The sequence below is a fragment of the Melanaphis sacchari genome, unplaced genomic scaffold, assembly GCF_002803265.2.
Source record: "Melanaphis sacchari strain LSU unplaced genomic scaffold, SCAv2.0 Contig1_pilon_pilon, whole genome shotgun sequence".
In the NCBI taxonomy this organism is placed as follows: Eukaryota; Metazoa; Arthropoda; class Insecta; order Hemiptera; family Aphididae; genus Melanaphis; species Melanaphis sacchari.
Genome location: NW_020270976.1, coordinates 4,100,259 through 4,117,481, shown reverse-complemented (window position 1 = coordinate 4,117,481; position 17,223 = coordinate 4,100,259). Strand labels below are relative to the sequence as shown.

The window sequence follows — 17,223 nt, the reverse complement described above, 5'->3', positions numbered from 1 at the left end:
TTATAACATATGGCTATAATGCTATTGTGCTCAGCTCAACTCGTTGTCGAAGACCGCAAACGTTAATTTTGCGCACACAGATTAAGCACGTTTTTGGCCCGTTTCTTCGTTTTGCGCACACGTCTTGCGGTCGGTAGGTATATTCACGTATAATATTTTAGTTAAGTATAGGTACGCGCTGATGAATGAAATACTTGAAATATCTAAATACTGCGGCTATATAGTCGAAAATCGGTGTATACAGAGTGTTCGATTGTGGCGTTTGTCCCTATTATTAAAATATTATATTGAAGTAATTGTTATTCTAACTGATACTTTTATAAAATTATGATTTTCTACAATCATGAAAAGTATGTAAATTAGAGTGTTGTCATTATAATATAGCCCGTACAGTAATAAAAATGTAATTTTCGTGTAAATTTAATAATATAACTTATTTTTATTAAATTTATCAAAATAGAATTTTATATAACTTGATATTTTAAAAGTTAAAGGTACCTGTGTATATCAGAAAAATCTTTTTAAAACATTTGTCCTTGTTTAATATGAATTTAGATTTTGTACAAATTTTAAAATTGGGCTGGAAAAATGCACTGTTGTTATAGTTACTTTGCATATTGTATTCACGTAGCTACCTTTCGAATTGAACGATTGTAATATGGAAATTAATGCCTATATATTATCGTTTTGTTACGCATTTTCCAAGTGGCTATACTTTTTATTTTCAAAGATTTAAGTACGAAACAGAAATTAAGTTTTCCAATAATTTTTATGTCATTACAAATACGATTGATATAAGACACATATTTGACGAAAGTTGAAAAAATGTTGGAATTCTCCCTTACATAAATGGGCACTTTGCAGCAAATACCTTTATAGTATAAATATATAACCTATACCAACACATAATTATATATACATTTCCGTTCTGGCCCCTAGGCCGACATTTCAAAGTGACAGTGGGCCGCATGACGTCACACACAATATACGGTACTGAGAGATTTATCGCACGCAGGAAGACATCCTCAACACGACAAACGCATATTATTCGAAGTCGTCGCCGCCGCAATCCTTTCGAAGGTTTGCGTGACGATTATATCGATGTAGGTCATCGGACGACGACGACGACGACGACGACGAAAATATAAGTTTTCGAAACATTTTAAAATAATAAAATATCAATATATTATAATAATATAATATATAGTATAAATATTTCTAAATTTTATCGAAACGTTCTATTTCTTTGATTGACGGTCATTGTTCCATCACCACTTCACGTTTAACCAAAGTTTGTATCTATAGCTATTAAATTTATAGATGGGATAAGATTACGCACATTTAGCATGCTTATATAATTTATGCACGGGCGCAGTTAAAAAATATTAGACTTGTTCGGAATATCGAGCTTATGTATAGCATAAAATGTTTATCGTGTATATGAAATAATGTTTAATTTATTAATATATAAATTGGGTTACATACCTTCTACGAGTGACGTGAGCAGGGTTACGTTTGCGGCCTTTCTTCGACCGGCCGGCAGGTTTAGACCGATTTTTTCGAGCTTTTCACGCAATAGCCGTCCACCATTTTTGGATTTTGCTCTGAAAATATCCCAAAACAAATATTGTATTTTAATGCTATGGTCAAGTTAATAATTTATTGCATTATATACAAATCAAGAAATTTGTGTATAAATCTTTAAACATAACTCGTCATGGTTCTTATATTGTATTAGAAATTGTGTATTCAAAATGATACATGTACCAATAAACGAAATCAGTCAACAATTTTGTGTTCCTTGAGTTTCATTAATTTATATAAATAGCTGAATATTTATTGTTGCAAGGCAGTGACGACTTTTTATCAACCAAAATAAAAACTTGTTATATAATATAATATATTCTTATAACATTATGTTTTAAGACAAATCATATTTTTTTATACTGACTACATGTATTGTAATTGTTTAATAATATATACTACAAATAACGTTTCTCACACTACCACCGTCATTATCGGCGAAATTGTAGATCTGTGTGCCGGCTACACTTCCAAATTTCGAGATTATGATAACGTTATCAAATATACTTTACTTATGAATGTCATTACTCATTATATTCGAAGTAAAGGCAATTATCGTATCATGGATAGACTTTAAAATTGGATACCAAGGAAATTTGTCTCCCTCAAACATGCGAAATAGTGCTCCCGACAATTCTAAAAAAATTAGTTCAGTCACAGTTTTGAACGTCACCAAATGTAAACAATAGTAGTGTACGTGACTCATCCCCGCTACTGATGGTTCTAATTTCAGTAAAAATTATTATTATTATTGTTTTTATTACGACAAGTCACAAACATCGTGGCAATTAAAGGACAACGATAGCATGTATTTTATACACGACTTCAACATTATTGTATCTATATATAATAATATTATGATTATGTTATCCGTGTATATTATAATGTATAATATAATAAGTGTCGTGTCGCGTATAGGCGTAAATGATTAAAACCCTCGACGACGATGAGCGTCGTAAAAACGTTGAAATAAAGGACTTTACGATTGACGAAACGCGTATATATTTTACTGGACATAAAAACGCGTTAAGTGACTTTTTTAGGGTGTACCCGATCGTGCATGTTTTTAAGTGCTTATAACTACCATAAAGGCACACACAACAGGTGTTCACTGACCGTCACGCGGTATGCTGCAGCTCACGCCCGCGTAGGTATACGGCGTTTACCTATATGATATTATTATGTATATAGAAAGCTCCTTGTTTCTACCATCATTGGCTGATCGCTTGGAATTTTTTTTTCTTTTTTTAAAGCCGACAGTAAATTAAACGATGATCTTAAAGAATTTATTGCGTTTAATAATAATAATAAAAATAAAGAAAAATAGGTAGGTATACATATTATACCTCGTTTATATTATATTAATATAATAATAAAAATAAAACGAACATTAAATATGAGAGAAACAACCTACTAGCGGCTGAATCAAGTATTATCGATTTGCACTTGTTAAATGTCCTACACGCAGCACTATATACACACAAACACTGCAAACATAAAAATATATTATAATACATAGATACTTGTAGACGTGACGAATAATATCCCTTCGTCTGACTGGGGGTCACTGTGCTCGTAAAGGTTAATAAAATTAATTTTTCAGTGTATTTATTTTTTATTTATCATCACATTTATTACCGTAATTGATGATCTATCATGGTCGTTTTTAACTGCTAAATAAAATAATTTGTTCGACATCGACGACATCAATGTGAACATGGTCGCAATGTTTCTGCAGAACTGCAGAAGTAACTTTTTGTTTTGGTAATCTTCCGTGTTTTAGCTACACATAATGGTGAGTACCAACATTTGGTGTATCCAATTTGTAAGATAATTTATGATTTCAATTTTTTTTTAAACTCACTTACACGCACTTACACATATATGCAGTAGTTTGCTTAGATAGTTTGGTCACTTTATTCGCAACCGTATATACATCGGAATTGTTAAAATATAAAAAAGTGACACCGTTGAATTTTTTTTTAAATAAGAAATAATTTAATATTTACCTTCTAAGCACACCACCCAATAAAGAGGCATTCAGACATTCTGGAGGTGATAATCTGCGTTGAACTTCACCAACAGTTACTTTGTACTTTGACGTAGAGCTGAGCAATGACAGACGTCCAGGTACGCTGCAAAACACGTCTGATGGGGTAGTGGACATACCTAGAAAAAATTAACAATAATTACTTAGCAAATATTATGACTTAAACAAAATATACTTTAATATATCTATAAATGTAACTTAAAAAAATTAGTATTTAATTATAATTTTTCAGAATTTTAAAGTAAAAATGTTGAAAAATGTTACCTCGTAGGTATATACGTATATATGTAGTATTTATTATGTAGTTATTTTAATTTATTAAATCATTTTTGTACTTTATTTAATTGAATTTAAATAATTCTGAAGTACATATAATTCCATTATATAAAATTAAAAGTATATATATATTATATTATACTATAGGTACTTTTCATTTCATTTGGTTTTAGTTTACATAATGAGCTATTGAAGCTTATTATTTACCAGTCCCTTGAATATTAAATAGTTTCAACATAATATTACAATATGTTACTGGCACAAAGGTGACTGTGAACGAGTGCGCAAAAATTTTCAGACTATTGTCGAAAAAATTCCGAATTATACGAGAGTATACTCATAATTTAATAGTGACATAGTGTTTGACGAACATTTGGTCAATATTTTTAGCCGGAGGTAACGGTAATACACTGCAACTATATCGAACACATAGTATACACACACACACACACACGCATATATATATATAACACAATATAATATGGATATACGTCCACTCGAACGAAATCCCGCCTTCGGATACAATAATAATATTATAACGTCTCAGGTTCTGGCGGGAGGGTGCAAAATGATTGTGTTTAGTGTATGTGCTTTTTCATAACATCGACAATGGGTCTTAAAATAAAAAAAATTCGCTAACACGAACACAACAGATGTTTGCGCACGCCCCCCCGTCAAGTCATACGCGGCACACCCCAAATTAGCCGTGTATACGCACCGCTTGTCGAGGGGGTGCCGTGTTTTTCTGGGCTGTTCTCAGTGAACGCCCCCAGAAAACGTAAAAAAAAAAAAACACAAAAAATAACACTGCAACGCCGAGTACGCATATGAGCTGTATAATATTATATAATTGAGTGCCGAACGCACTTACTACCTTGTCAAATGTCGCATAATATAGGTGTTCCTTTACGTGTAGTATAGAGTGTACAATAGAGGTGTGAAATGCACAGTGGGAAACGGAAATCAAAAGAAAAAAACATAATATTATATACTAACTGAAATAATGTTTTCGTTATTTACAATATTGTTCATAAACGAAAATTACACGCACATTTTGTATATTTTATACACTGTATAATATGCATATTATACTCGTATATGTTGTCACCCGATCATTATATTATATTAATAATAATTATTGTTATTAAATATCGTATGGTGGTATATGCAATAATCATATAGAAGTATATAATATATAATCACTACACGCAATATTGAATACAACACGTAAACGTATAATAATAATCATAATATAATGACGAATGTCTCCGAAATTTATTTTGCATATTATATTTCCCATCGCGTCATTACTGTTGCGGCAGTTTATACCGTATTAAATAATATTTTATAATATTTCGAATTTTCGGGAAACGTGATTATTCGGAATTTTGTGGCGTCGGTGTGTTGGAAAGTATATATATATATTATGTGTGTGTGTGTGTGTGTGTATGGAAACAGTAAGTGAATGAGAGATATGGGAGAGATGTACGCCCCCTCACCTCCGCAAAGTCATTGCCCAGGAATCCAGACGGTGACGGTCTCTTCTCATTAGAGGGGTGAAAAAATCAACTCATAAACGTAATAACGAGCACGAAATCACGTTCGACGTGCAACCCCTTTTTCCATTTGCAAACGAATAAATTTTCATCGTATTATTTTTTTATTTTACAGAAATTATTATTATTTTCTAACCAAAACTCATAAATGATGCCGCATTGGCATATTGAATTATGTACACATATTATACAAACATTGGACATGTATTATTGAGGGTGAGCTATGAAAGTCATGCCGTTACAGATCGTTCAAGGTCTGTGAGCTTGAAGATCGTTATAGGACTTTCTGCGTAAAATAAATATAAAAAAGGACCTAATCATCGAACCGGAACGAGAAAATCACGCATGATAAAATTAAATAAATAAGTATATATATATTATAAAAATACGATTACATGCGGCACACGCACTGATGCTTAATGAAATAATTATTCGAATGGATTTATTAGGCTTGAAAATCTGGAAGGGGGTGACGACTGCTTGCCGGGATAAAGCACCTGGGAACCCGAGCCCGCGGGGCAAAAGGACCCTCGACAATTCGTCGTCAGCGGGACGTCAAACTTTTCCGTTTTATTGGCCCTGCTAGTAAGCCAATCAGCGAAACTGGTCGTGGTCGTTATTGGTACCTAAACATATAGAATACGACACATTACCATGAAAAAATCAAACTATTGCAGCTTACCGTGTATACAAGCGGGTGCACGCTAGTAATTCGTGTTCCGTTAAGAAATTAATCATTACGCGATTTACACGACGATGATAAATAATTTAAATTAAAAACATAATTAAATCTCACAAAGAAAATACGAGAATTCAGTGTGAGAGGACCATAGTCGGGTGACCATAGTCGGGTGCACGGCCCTATATATATTCGTAATTTTTTTTTTTTTTATTAGAGATAAAGGCTTCAACTACTAGAGTTATTAGTCTGGATTTTACAATGTTAACTTAATATTAGGTATTGCTTAAATGTAATTGATTTATAATCATTTTAATTCTATAATTTATTAACAATATTTATTTTTTTGAAAAATTCATGAATTTGAAGGGTGTTATGTTCTCCAAGTGCTTCTTCTATTGTGGATGGATTTTTCAATATGTATCATGAATCATGATGATGAGAATTGGGGAAAATCTAGAATGATGTGATGAATTGATAATGGAACTTTGCAATGACTATTGACTACATAAGGGTTTCTCTTATTTTGTTATGAGGTAAATGTGGGTGAGATTAGTGTGTCCGATTCTTGCCCTGGTAGTAATGACGTCAAGACGGCGAGGTATATTGAATGGAGTATGCCATTTGTTTATATTTTTTTTAATAGTCCCAAGTTTATTGGTGGAAGGTAAAGCTTCCCAAGAATCTTGCCATATCTTAGATGTAACAGAGTTTATTATTTTTAGTAAATCTTGATATGAAAGAGAATATATATTTTGGGATGATGAAGATGAAACATATAATTGTTCGGAGTGTTGGACACACGCGCGTCAAACTGGTAACCGGTATAAGGCCAATTATTTGCGCGTGTGCCATTCGAACATGTATGTATTATCCAAGTATTTAGTAATATCTCGACGTTAAGCGTTTATATATTATACACAATATATAATTATTTTTTTTTTCAAACACACATACATAACTTATATAAATAAGATATTATATTAAGTATATTAAATGTACGAAGGTACTTACGTTTTAGTAGTGGCAAGTCGTTCATAAACGAACTACTGTCGTCCACATTGTGCTCCTGTTGGGGAAAAAAAATAAACGAAAAAATAAATAATCAGTCGTAACATAATATAAGTATAATATAATTATACGATTACGTATATATGCCCATATTACGCGTAGGTACCTGCAATATCGTGATATTGTGTAGAATAGGCTACTGCTTGATTGTAGCCGTATATAAAATAATAATAATATTATTATTATTATTATAACGACGATTGCACTGGTATCATTATTATTAAAAAAAGGCTCGCGCACGATGTTATATTATTACGATTAGGTATTACTCGTATACGTCGTCGTCATGATAATAATATTATTATCGTGTGTATAAAATAACGTAAAGAATCGTCTTCGTATCTGAACGAGTATACAGTAGTAACGTGGAAGAGTGCGTACACGTATAATGTAATATTTTTATTACATAATGTACATATAATATTATTATATTTTCGATAATAATAATTACTATTAACCTCGGCCGAAGATAAATCGAATGCGAAAGGCCACTTAAAAAAACGAAAACGCGCGTTTCAGATTTATTATATTTTATCATGTGTATGCGCACAAACGATATATAGATAATAATATATTATCTATTTTTTTTTAAATATTATTTCTGAGACGTAACGAGTTATGGGCGCACCCGATTAAAAAAAAATTAAAACGCGGTCGTATCTCGGGAGCCGTAGTCTGCCGACACAAGCCGCATCACACACACACACAAACTCAAATGGGCTGGAGTATAATATAGCATTATATGCTACCACTACACTTGTCATGTCTACCGTATAACATATCATAATATATATTATATTTCGTATGTGTTCAAGAATATATTATATATATAAAATATACACGGGGCAGTTGAGCAGTATGTATTAAAATAATGCGCTTATAACAACAGCGGTTCTCCTGCAGGAGGAGTGTCTGGATCAGTAAAACCTATCAGAAAGTATACATAGAGGTACTTGCGTGTACTTATAGCTGTTGCCGGTCTATATGCCAATAATAATAATTGATATCGTATACATATACATATTCATTTAAATCCTGAAAAGAGCTACAATTGCAGCTATACTACAGCTACTACCACTTTTCTACTTGTGAATAATTGTGATCAAACGATGACGACGGCGGCATTAATTATTAATTTCGACTGTATAATATATTGTATAAGTACTATTCGCAGTAATTGCCTATAGTATACTTGTGTATACACTGAATGTCTGTGGTATTTGTCCATACTATTTTAGACTAAAAATTTAAAACGAAATATAGATATCTAATTAACTATTTGAATACTTGTCGGACATGATTATAATTGGGCTTTTAAAATGTTTATAATATACATGAACGCTAACGTTGGGTCTATCTACTCTATCTTATATTTTCAATAATCGCGAAATCAAAAATTATCATGGACTATAATAAAACTAACATAAAATATTTTAATAAATATCTGAAAGCATATTTTTTCATAAGGTATATTAATTAGAGAAAAACTTATTTTATAGTAAAAACACTAGGTATATATAACTATAAATACAGTCTTCTCCATCGTATAATATTATAGAATTCGCATTTAATTATAATAATTATATTATTATTTATTATTATAAATACAAATCAAAGTATCCGTTATAGAATTATAAAAGTGCGGAAATTTATCTCAATGCTATCACGCTGTATAAGAATAAAATATAATAATGCAGTAACAACGTTATTCGTTCCTTGGAATTATTCAAATGATAAAAGGTTTACATTTAAATATAATAGAAAAATTGGTTAAATGGTTTAAACCTCTTTCTCTGAATAACTAAATGTCGCAAATGTTTTATAAATATTATTAGCTTTTTTTTTCAAATAAATATAGCTATTATCTAAACCCTGTTCCCTAATCAAATAATATATGTATATATCGGTCTTTGAGATTGTACAATACACAATCTACTGTAACGGCAGTATCATTTGCAGTGAAAATTCCTTCATGCGTGGTACTGCTGCAATGATCGTCGGCGGTGTTTTTTGTTTGTATAATTAAAAATCTTTGGATCATCGTCGGACCAGCGCGCGTGTTCCGAATAATATCATCAATCATTTGCTGGGCATGGTATTGTCTATAACGTATGTACCATGTGTACATGGTACACGCGTTATAGGTTTATTATTGTATAGATATTAATTCGAAAAACTTTACTACATATGTTCGAATTTTATACTCAACGTATTATTATAGTATCGTTAACTTGGATATTAAATTGTGATAAATAGTCAAGTCAAAGTATCTATATTATATCTGGATATATATCAGTTTGATGGGGAATGTTTAAAAAAACAATGATAGTGGACTTGATTGCAAAACTAACATGCAACTGTTAAACTTAATATTGATCAACTATATTTTAAGCGTTTGCTACAATCGATTGTATAATGTTGTAATCAACGAAATTTTAGCTGATGGCGAAATTACGGTTATTAATGCATCAAATTTTAATGACTCCAAAAATTATGAAAGAGTTCCAACTTAAAATATTATTATCTTGAACAATGTTATCATTTATCATTAAACTACTAAAAAATTTGTTGAATCTGCTAAAAGAAACTTTTATATTTAAAACTGTAGAAAAATTAAGATTTAATTAATTAACAGCTAAAACGTTAAAATTTTAATAATCAAGTATCTTTTCTAGTGATAATACTATATATGTATATATATATATATTTATATTATTTATATATCCCGTATTTTTTTGATTTTCTTACAATTCTACAATGCAGTTTTATTACTGCATATATTTGGCTTAATTTATGTGCACATATTTTATAAAAACTTTAAAAATGTCCATTATATTACTTAATTTTGTTAAGTGACTTTTTATCCAACTTCATCTTAGGGTTATCAAGACTCGACTGTTATATTTATATACTTTGTACGTCATGTATGGGTTATCACAGCTTGCGTATGTATACATGCGCGTTGTATATCCTAATAATTTATACTGTAATTATTATTATGTATAGGTGAGGTTGTAAGCATAGCAACTAACTGCAGTTTCTTACACGATTCGCATATATCAAAAAAACAACGAGCAAAATATTTTCACCCTCTGCCGACAGGACTTTCCAGCTATAATGCGTTATATACTCATTAAAAGCAACCGGTAATCAGCTAACGACGACCGGTTCAACCCTCTCCCGGTCGATAAAAGGCGTGTCTTCGGACACCCGCGGCGCAGTGCTACAGCAGCCCTCGTTTGTAATATCAGAATAATACATTGCAGGTACGCTTTATATTATAATTATAACGGTACCACTATGTTGGTGATAATGATAAATCACGATAAAAATAAAAATCAATCGATTGGAACGCGATGACTCACCTGAGCTTCTTCCACCACGCTAGACAGGGCATTATGTAGAACCAGCGAGTCTTCCAGTCCTGGGTGCGATTGAACGAGTACGTCACCGCGGCCTCGAACTCCGCCGACGCCAGAACCGTACTCGCCTCCCCGGGAACGACCGCTTTCATACGGGAAAGACGGGTGCATGTTGCCCTACGGAACAATAAACAAAAATCACGTTACTACATTATTACACATGGTATTAAATATTGTGTCGTTTATTGAAATTGTAATAGCCTTCTGATATTACATGACACACAGTATATCAGTATATAATATTATTTTCATGTTACAATATAAATACCGACAGGTTTACGTTTGCCGAAAAAATAAAGTATTTTTAATCTACATAAAATAAAACATTTTAATATTTAATTCAAAAGTCTTTATATTACATGATATAAGCCGATTTACCTAACCATTAACTGTCTAGTAGAAAATTTTGATTTTCTTGAACTTGAGATGTTTATTTTATAATTTAGTGTGTTGTAAATAATATATATAATATAGGTATCATACATTGTGTTTATATAATACATATATGATAATATTTTTTAAATAAATATCCTACAAACACTAACAAATATTTTCTTTTAGAACTTATAACGTACTCTAAAACCGTAACGAATATTGTATAAATTTGTTTAACAACAATGAAAAATGAAAATAAAAATTATAAATTAACTATTATAATACGCAATACGTACACAATCAAATTATAGGTGATCAGATGGCAAATATCATATTATAAGAACAACGCGCAATGGTTGTCAAAAGACTGATTATTGTGTATATAACTATTTAGGTAGATACCTACCAATCTGCCATTTATATCTTCTTAGTTGCTTTTATCTTAATTATTACCGATAAAACTAACGTACTGCGGCAACGGGTCGTCACACCACTAACACACAGAGATTGAAAAGTGATATTATAGCATTGTCGCTTTCCTTATGTATAACTATATGGCTAATCTACAACATGACAATATTACTTGTTGTATAAAATCTACAGGGTGAAAATGAATTGAACGGAAATATATCTGACGGGGGAAATGTCCGACGGGAAAATAGTGATGGGGATGTGACCTGCTACCATGATAATGATACTATATAAGGTAACTTTAATACTTGGTACCTATTTAAAAAAAAATGTTTTAATATGTTAACTTTCAATTCCTATGAGAAATTGTACACTTTCATATAAAAATATTAAATATATTATATTACTTAATATATACGTAGAACGTAGGTATAGTACTTATATATGGCTATATAAATATATATTTATGCAATGAATGAAAAATCGTACATTTAAAAATCCAGAATTAGTTTATTTAAACCAAGCATTTTTGGGATGTTTAAATGATTCCCAATACTATCAGTTTATTAACACTTTTGATGATTCCGTTAACGTTTCTCTTACTCACATTATAAAGAAAAAACAGTTTCAGTATTTATATTACCGTAGACGTCGCTATTATATGAGGGCGTGATGTATGTGTGTGTTTGTGTGTGGTCACATTATCGTCATCGTCAGCCTATATGACTAACGTGAACAATTTATTGAAATATGCGTGTATTATGACGTATAAATAACTACCCGAACGCATACTATTGACCGCGGTGCATGCGAGTTTCTTGAGTTATTTTCAATCTAGACGAGTGTTTATTACGATATTACGCGCGGCTGCATCCGTTATTATATCACTTTATGAGTTCGTGAGAGTAAAAATATGATAGCAGTGACATTCGAGTACAATTTATATCAACGTAAATCAGACGGTTTATTATCGTTCAATAAATTAAGTAATACCTAATATTGATAATAATAAAATCGAATAGCAAAAATCATATCACAAATATAAGATTTTCTCTTTTTACATATTATAATATTATACTGTTATTTACATCACAAACAGCAGAGATACGCACATATAACATATAAAAACGCAGCAGTATGATACCAAACACGACGAGGAAAATAAAATAATAATTATTATTTATTGCGTTTATGCGGTCGTAAAGCACGTTAAGATTGACGATTTTACTGATGTAGAGAAAGAGAGAAAGAGACAAAAGACATTATTGCCAACGATCGTTCGAATTTGATTAATCGTCACATGGTATATAATAATATAATACGTTATAATACTAGCTTTAGACACCGAAATGAGTGGTTTTTTTTTTTATTTATTTATTTTGATTTTTTGGTCGGTTATAATTACGGGTCTCGTAACCAGATATGGGAGAGGTTTTCGATAAACGTACACCGCGTGTCCGCGTGTGTATATATTATATATGTATCTATACATACTCTCTCGTTAAGGAATACGCACTCGATATGTCTGCGTAACCTAGATATATATACTTGGCAAAGTCACCTCGCGCATAAAATATGTGTAGTCGAAAAAAAAAGTCCGCACACTGTTTTGTATGTGCGTCGTCGTCATCGAATGCGTATCATCGATGATAATAATTATTGTTATTAGTGCGGGCTGCGCAGATCCGGTCTCGTTTATTTTATACCAAGCCCAAATCGGTCGACTTATAGGTATTATATTATTATTATACTTAAACGACGTCCGATCGGTTGCAGCGGCGGCAGTACTACACCTATACATAAAATAATATTATACGACTACATTCCGTGTACGTGACGGAAGGGCACCCGTCGGAAACTGTTGCACTCTGAACGCGGCAGCAACCTCATCGATCTCGGTCGGTCGGCCGAGAAAGTTTTTTTTTTTTGGCGATATTGATTTATATTTACTTTTTCTCCTCGCCATATAGATATACAAAAGACTCGTCTATATCTTGTATTTGTGAGTATGTGTGTATGTGTGTCCGCTCAAGTCAACATTGTTTTTAATATTATTATTCAGTTGAGACGATCAATACATACAGCGTACTACTGTATAACGTTTATTATAACGGTTCAGTACTCGAAACGAGTACTTATAATGTAATATATAATGAGATCAGATTTTTTTCTATTTACTTCCCTTGCTCAATAGTATATTACGTTTACGACTCTTGAGAAAAATTCACAATTTTTTTTTTATGCATGTATTATTATATTTTATTATGTGCAACGACAAAAAAATCGTATGGTACGATGGCGGTGTAATATGTGAATTTTTCTCAACCAGTTTTTATAACTACAAAAGTAGAACAGGGCATAAAATAATAAAATATTCTAGGTATATATAATACATACGAGTATATGCACGCGTTTATATAGCCGTTAATCATCTGCATATGCACCCGTAAAGAAATGTAATATTATGATGTATAGATAAAAATCAAAAGAGAGTGAGAGAGAGAATGAAATCGAATGCAGTATTTATTGAGCGATAAAAAATGTGTCAAGTCGGATAACACGAGTAATTTTACGATTATCGTGACACGACCGATTTTATATACATAGATATATATAAATATATTAAATTACGAGAAAACTGCTTTGGCTCTATATAAGCTGTATTATTATCGGCAAAAGTTACGCAGAGAGGGTTTATTTACAAAACGACATTCGATTAATATTATATAAACAGTTTAAAATTACGTTTGAAAATAGTTTCACTATAATCCGAATATTAATATGCAATACGTATACATTAATAAATATTCCCGAAGTAGGATTTAGGTATCACATTGGCATGGATTTCTTCATTCTAGTACCAAACATTTAGTATTTACATGTTTTATATTATAATAATCAATAAAACATTTAAGACGTAAATGTATCAAGATTTTCTCAACGTTACTATTTATATATATATTCAAAAACAAAAAAGTCATAATATTAATATTATTAAATTGAAAGTATTACATTTTAGTTTTAATTGCATTACAGCCGTAAGTAATGGATTTTAACTTAAATAAATGTTTTTAGTCTTTATATCAAAAAGCTCTCCACAGATGTGCGCATTTTAATATATTTTGAATAAGTTGATGCTAATTTTATTTTAAATATTGTAGAATAATTAAATATTTTCTAAAATAAAATATAAGTATTAAGTATAATTGTAGAAGAATGTTCATGTTTATTTTAGTATTTTATGTTATACGACACCTAGGTAAGATTAGGACATCTAAGATAAGGTTTGTACACCTTTTGACACTAGTACAAAATGATAATGATTCGATATCTTATTTAGGTATATATTTCTGTATCAATTCAATAGAAATAAATTATACACGGGTCTGCTTTTTGATCATATCATGTTCATGTCGTGCTGTTTTATTTTTAAATTGAAAAATTCTATATTTATAGATTTTTTGAAAAAACATACTGGTTATACAATTTCTGAAAAAAGCATACTTCAAAAACTTGATAACCGTAGGGATTACGAAGAAACTATTTCAGAAATACAAAAAAATTATTAGAGATAGATCTATTTGGGTTTAAATGAATGAAACCACAAACGTTTTTAATATGAAACGCGTGAAAAAAAGTCACCCAATGTTGAGAATTTATAGTCTTTATACAGAACTTTGTTTAATTTATTTTTTTAAATTTTTAATCGTAGTTTAAATCACGATACCATCGTGATTATCGAAAATGGTGTTAGAATTTAGCGCTGAAATTAGAGAATTTAGGTGGTTAGTAAGTCGTGAATGGAATCGTATATATAGTATTTTTGTAGTTTCATTTACTGTGTTAATTTTTAAGTCGGAATGAAAAGTATGATTTGAAACATAGAATGATGCATTTGTAATTATGCAAAAATTTATGGATTGAAAGATTTGAATTCTATATATATAATTGAATTTTTGGTTGCACTGCATACTTGGATGTCGTATGTCTAGAAAGGCATCGATAGTTTTATAAAGGAGTAGTTTAGTTTTTATGTCAAGTTTGAAAAGTTTGCCAAGTAAGTAGAAAAGAAATTTCCGCATAGCGTTTAAGAAAATTCTTTTTTTTTGTGGTAACCGAGAATCTAGAAATAGTTGATAATACCACAGAGTAATTTAAATGTATTCCTGGATGTATTGAAGTTCTAACTAATTAAAAATTATGAAAAACATTGGAAAAATCCTGGATTAAACACTGTAATGTTTATAAGAGATATATTATTAAACAAAATACCAAAAAATAATTTAGAAATCGAATACAATCTGAAAGAATTAACGTGTATAAGAAATGCAACATTAATTTCCGTTGAAGTAGAGAAGTTATTTAGTTTTTATTTATTATAAGCAATGCTAAGATCGAATAGCCATTATTTTAAATTTGAAAACTTAAAATATATGTTGTTTTTGTTTCCTTCACGAAGACTATTTGAATGACTCAGAATAAAAATATTTTATTTGTGTTATTAAATTATGAGTTATATTTATCATATTTATTTACTACTTAATTTTTAATTTAAATATTTCAATATTATGAATTAGTATTTATTTAGTAAAAAAAAAATATATATATATTTAAATATTTTTACTAACTAAAAATGTGTTTCCTAGTTATAGGTATATTAAGTCTATACCGAAACGCGAAATAAAAAACATTTATAATTAACTTTGAAATTTGTAGGTAATGTAATATTATTTTCTTATTTTCTATTTCAACAATGACAAAAATTTACAGAAAGTCACAGATATTATTATTTTTATATAATTCTTTTAAATTAATTAATTAAATTATCTCCTACATAAATAAATCATTATTCAATAGATTATACTACACATTTCTTAAAAGAAAACAATAATAATAATAGACATGTGCGTGGTATGTTGTTAGCCTCTGAAGGACTAAAGTCTCAACCCCCCCCCCCCTGGACTCAACTATAACTTTGCATTTCTCGATGTTTTTGAGCATTCTTTATTTATATACCTCCATCGTCGAACGGTCGTTTTTATGCAATGTAAAATAATAATCTTACATACAGCCACAACCACCCTCGTTACAATCGTCGCCGTTATTAAATATTATCGGATAAAGTTTTAAAAGCTCAAGAATGTCTGTAGAATAATGTATACAATATACATATATCATAGTACATCGTGATTCGTGATATATATATAAAAGTTTTCCGATGACTTCGAAGATAATGGTACGCGCTTTACCAAGAACAAGACAGTTTGGCGTTTTTGCGTATATATACTACATATTATACAATATACATAGTAGCTTATAATATATTATTAACAAAATATAATTAATACGATAACAAAATATATTTTACAATAGCGCGTTTTTCGGCCTTTACCCAAGACGGAAATTTTAATAAAATATCTCATAAAAATTTGAATTTGTCGACATTCCAAAATCTCAGTTTCGTCCATTCTCATATATTGTTATATAATTACATCCCGATTATTTATAATATTAATAATAATAATAACGATAATATTATTCATGTACATACGTGCGTTACGATAGCGGCGCTATACTAATAATAATCGTCTTTATACCCTTGTCGTTTTTCTGACTCGTGCCGACATAATTAAAACGCTTGGAATTCCACGTACGTTGGAATTCTGGACGTAAAAATTCGCCACCGTTGCTACCCTAGTTATAATATATATAATTCACTCGAAGGGTGCTGTTCATATAAAATATTGTACATATACATATTATATAATGTACATAACATATCATGAACGAGGTTCGGAA

The 17,223-nt window shown here is 30.4% G+C and overlaps 1 protein-coding gene across 4 annotated transcripts in view; it reads right to left on the bottom strand.

Moving 5' to 3' along the window:
• LOC112593056 (transcription factor AP-2-epsilon) overlaps window positions 1–17,223 on the bottom strand; it is a 172,918-nt gene that overhangs the window by 15,857 nt on the left and 139,838 nt on the right. For all 4 annotated transcript variants that reach the window (XM_025337290.1, XM_025337289.1, XM_025337288.1 and 1 more), the window contains 4 exons: window positions 10,582–10,755; window positions 7,160–7,214; window positions 3,594–3,753; window positions 1,486–1,604 (listed from right to left, as the gene is read on the bottom strand). In XM_025337290.1, coding sequence (XP_025193075.1) covers window positions 1,486–1,604; window positions 3,594–3,753; window positions 7,160–7,214; window positions 10,582–10,755 — 508 coding nt within the window. The remainder of the gene's footprint in view (window positions 1–1,485; window positions 1,605–3,593; window positions 3,754–7,159; window positions 7,215–10,581; window positions 10,756–17,223) is intronic.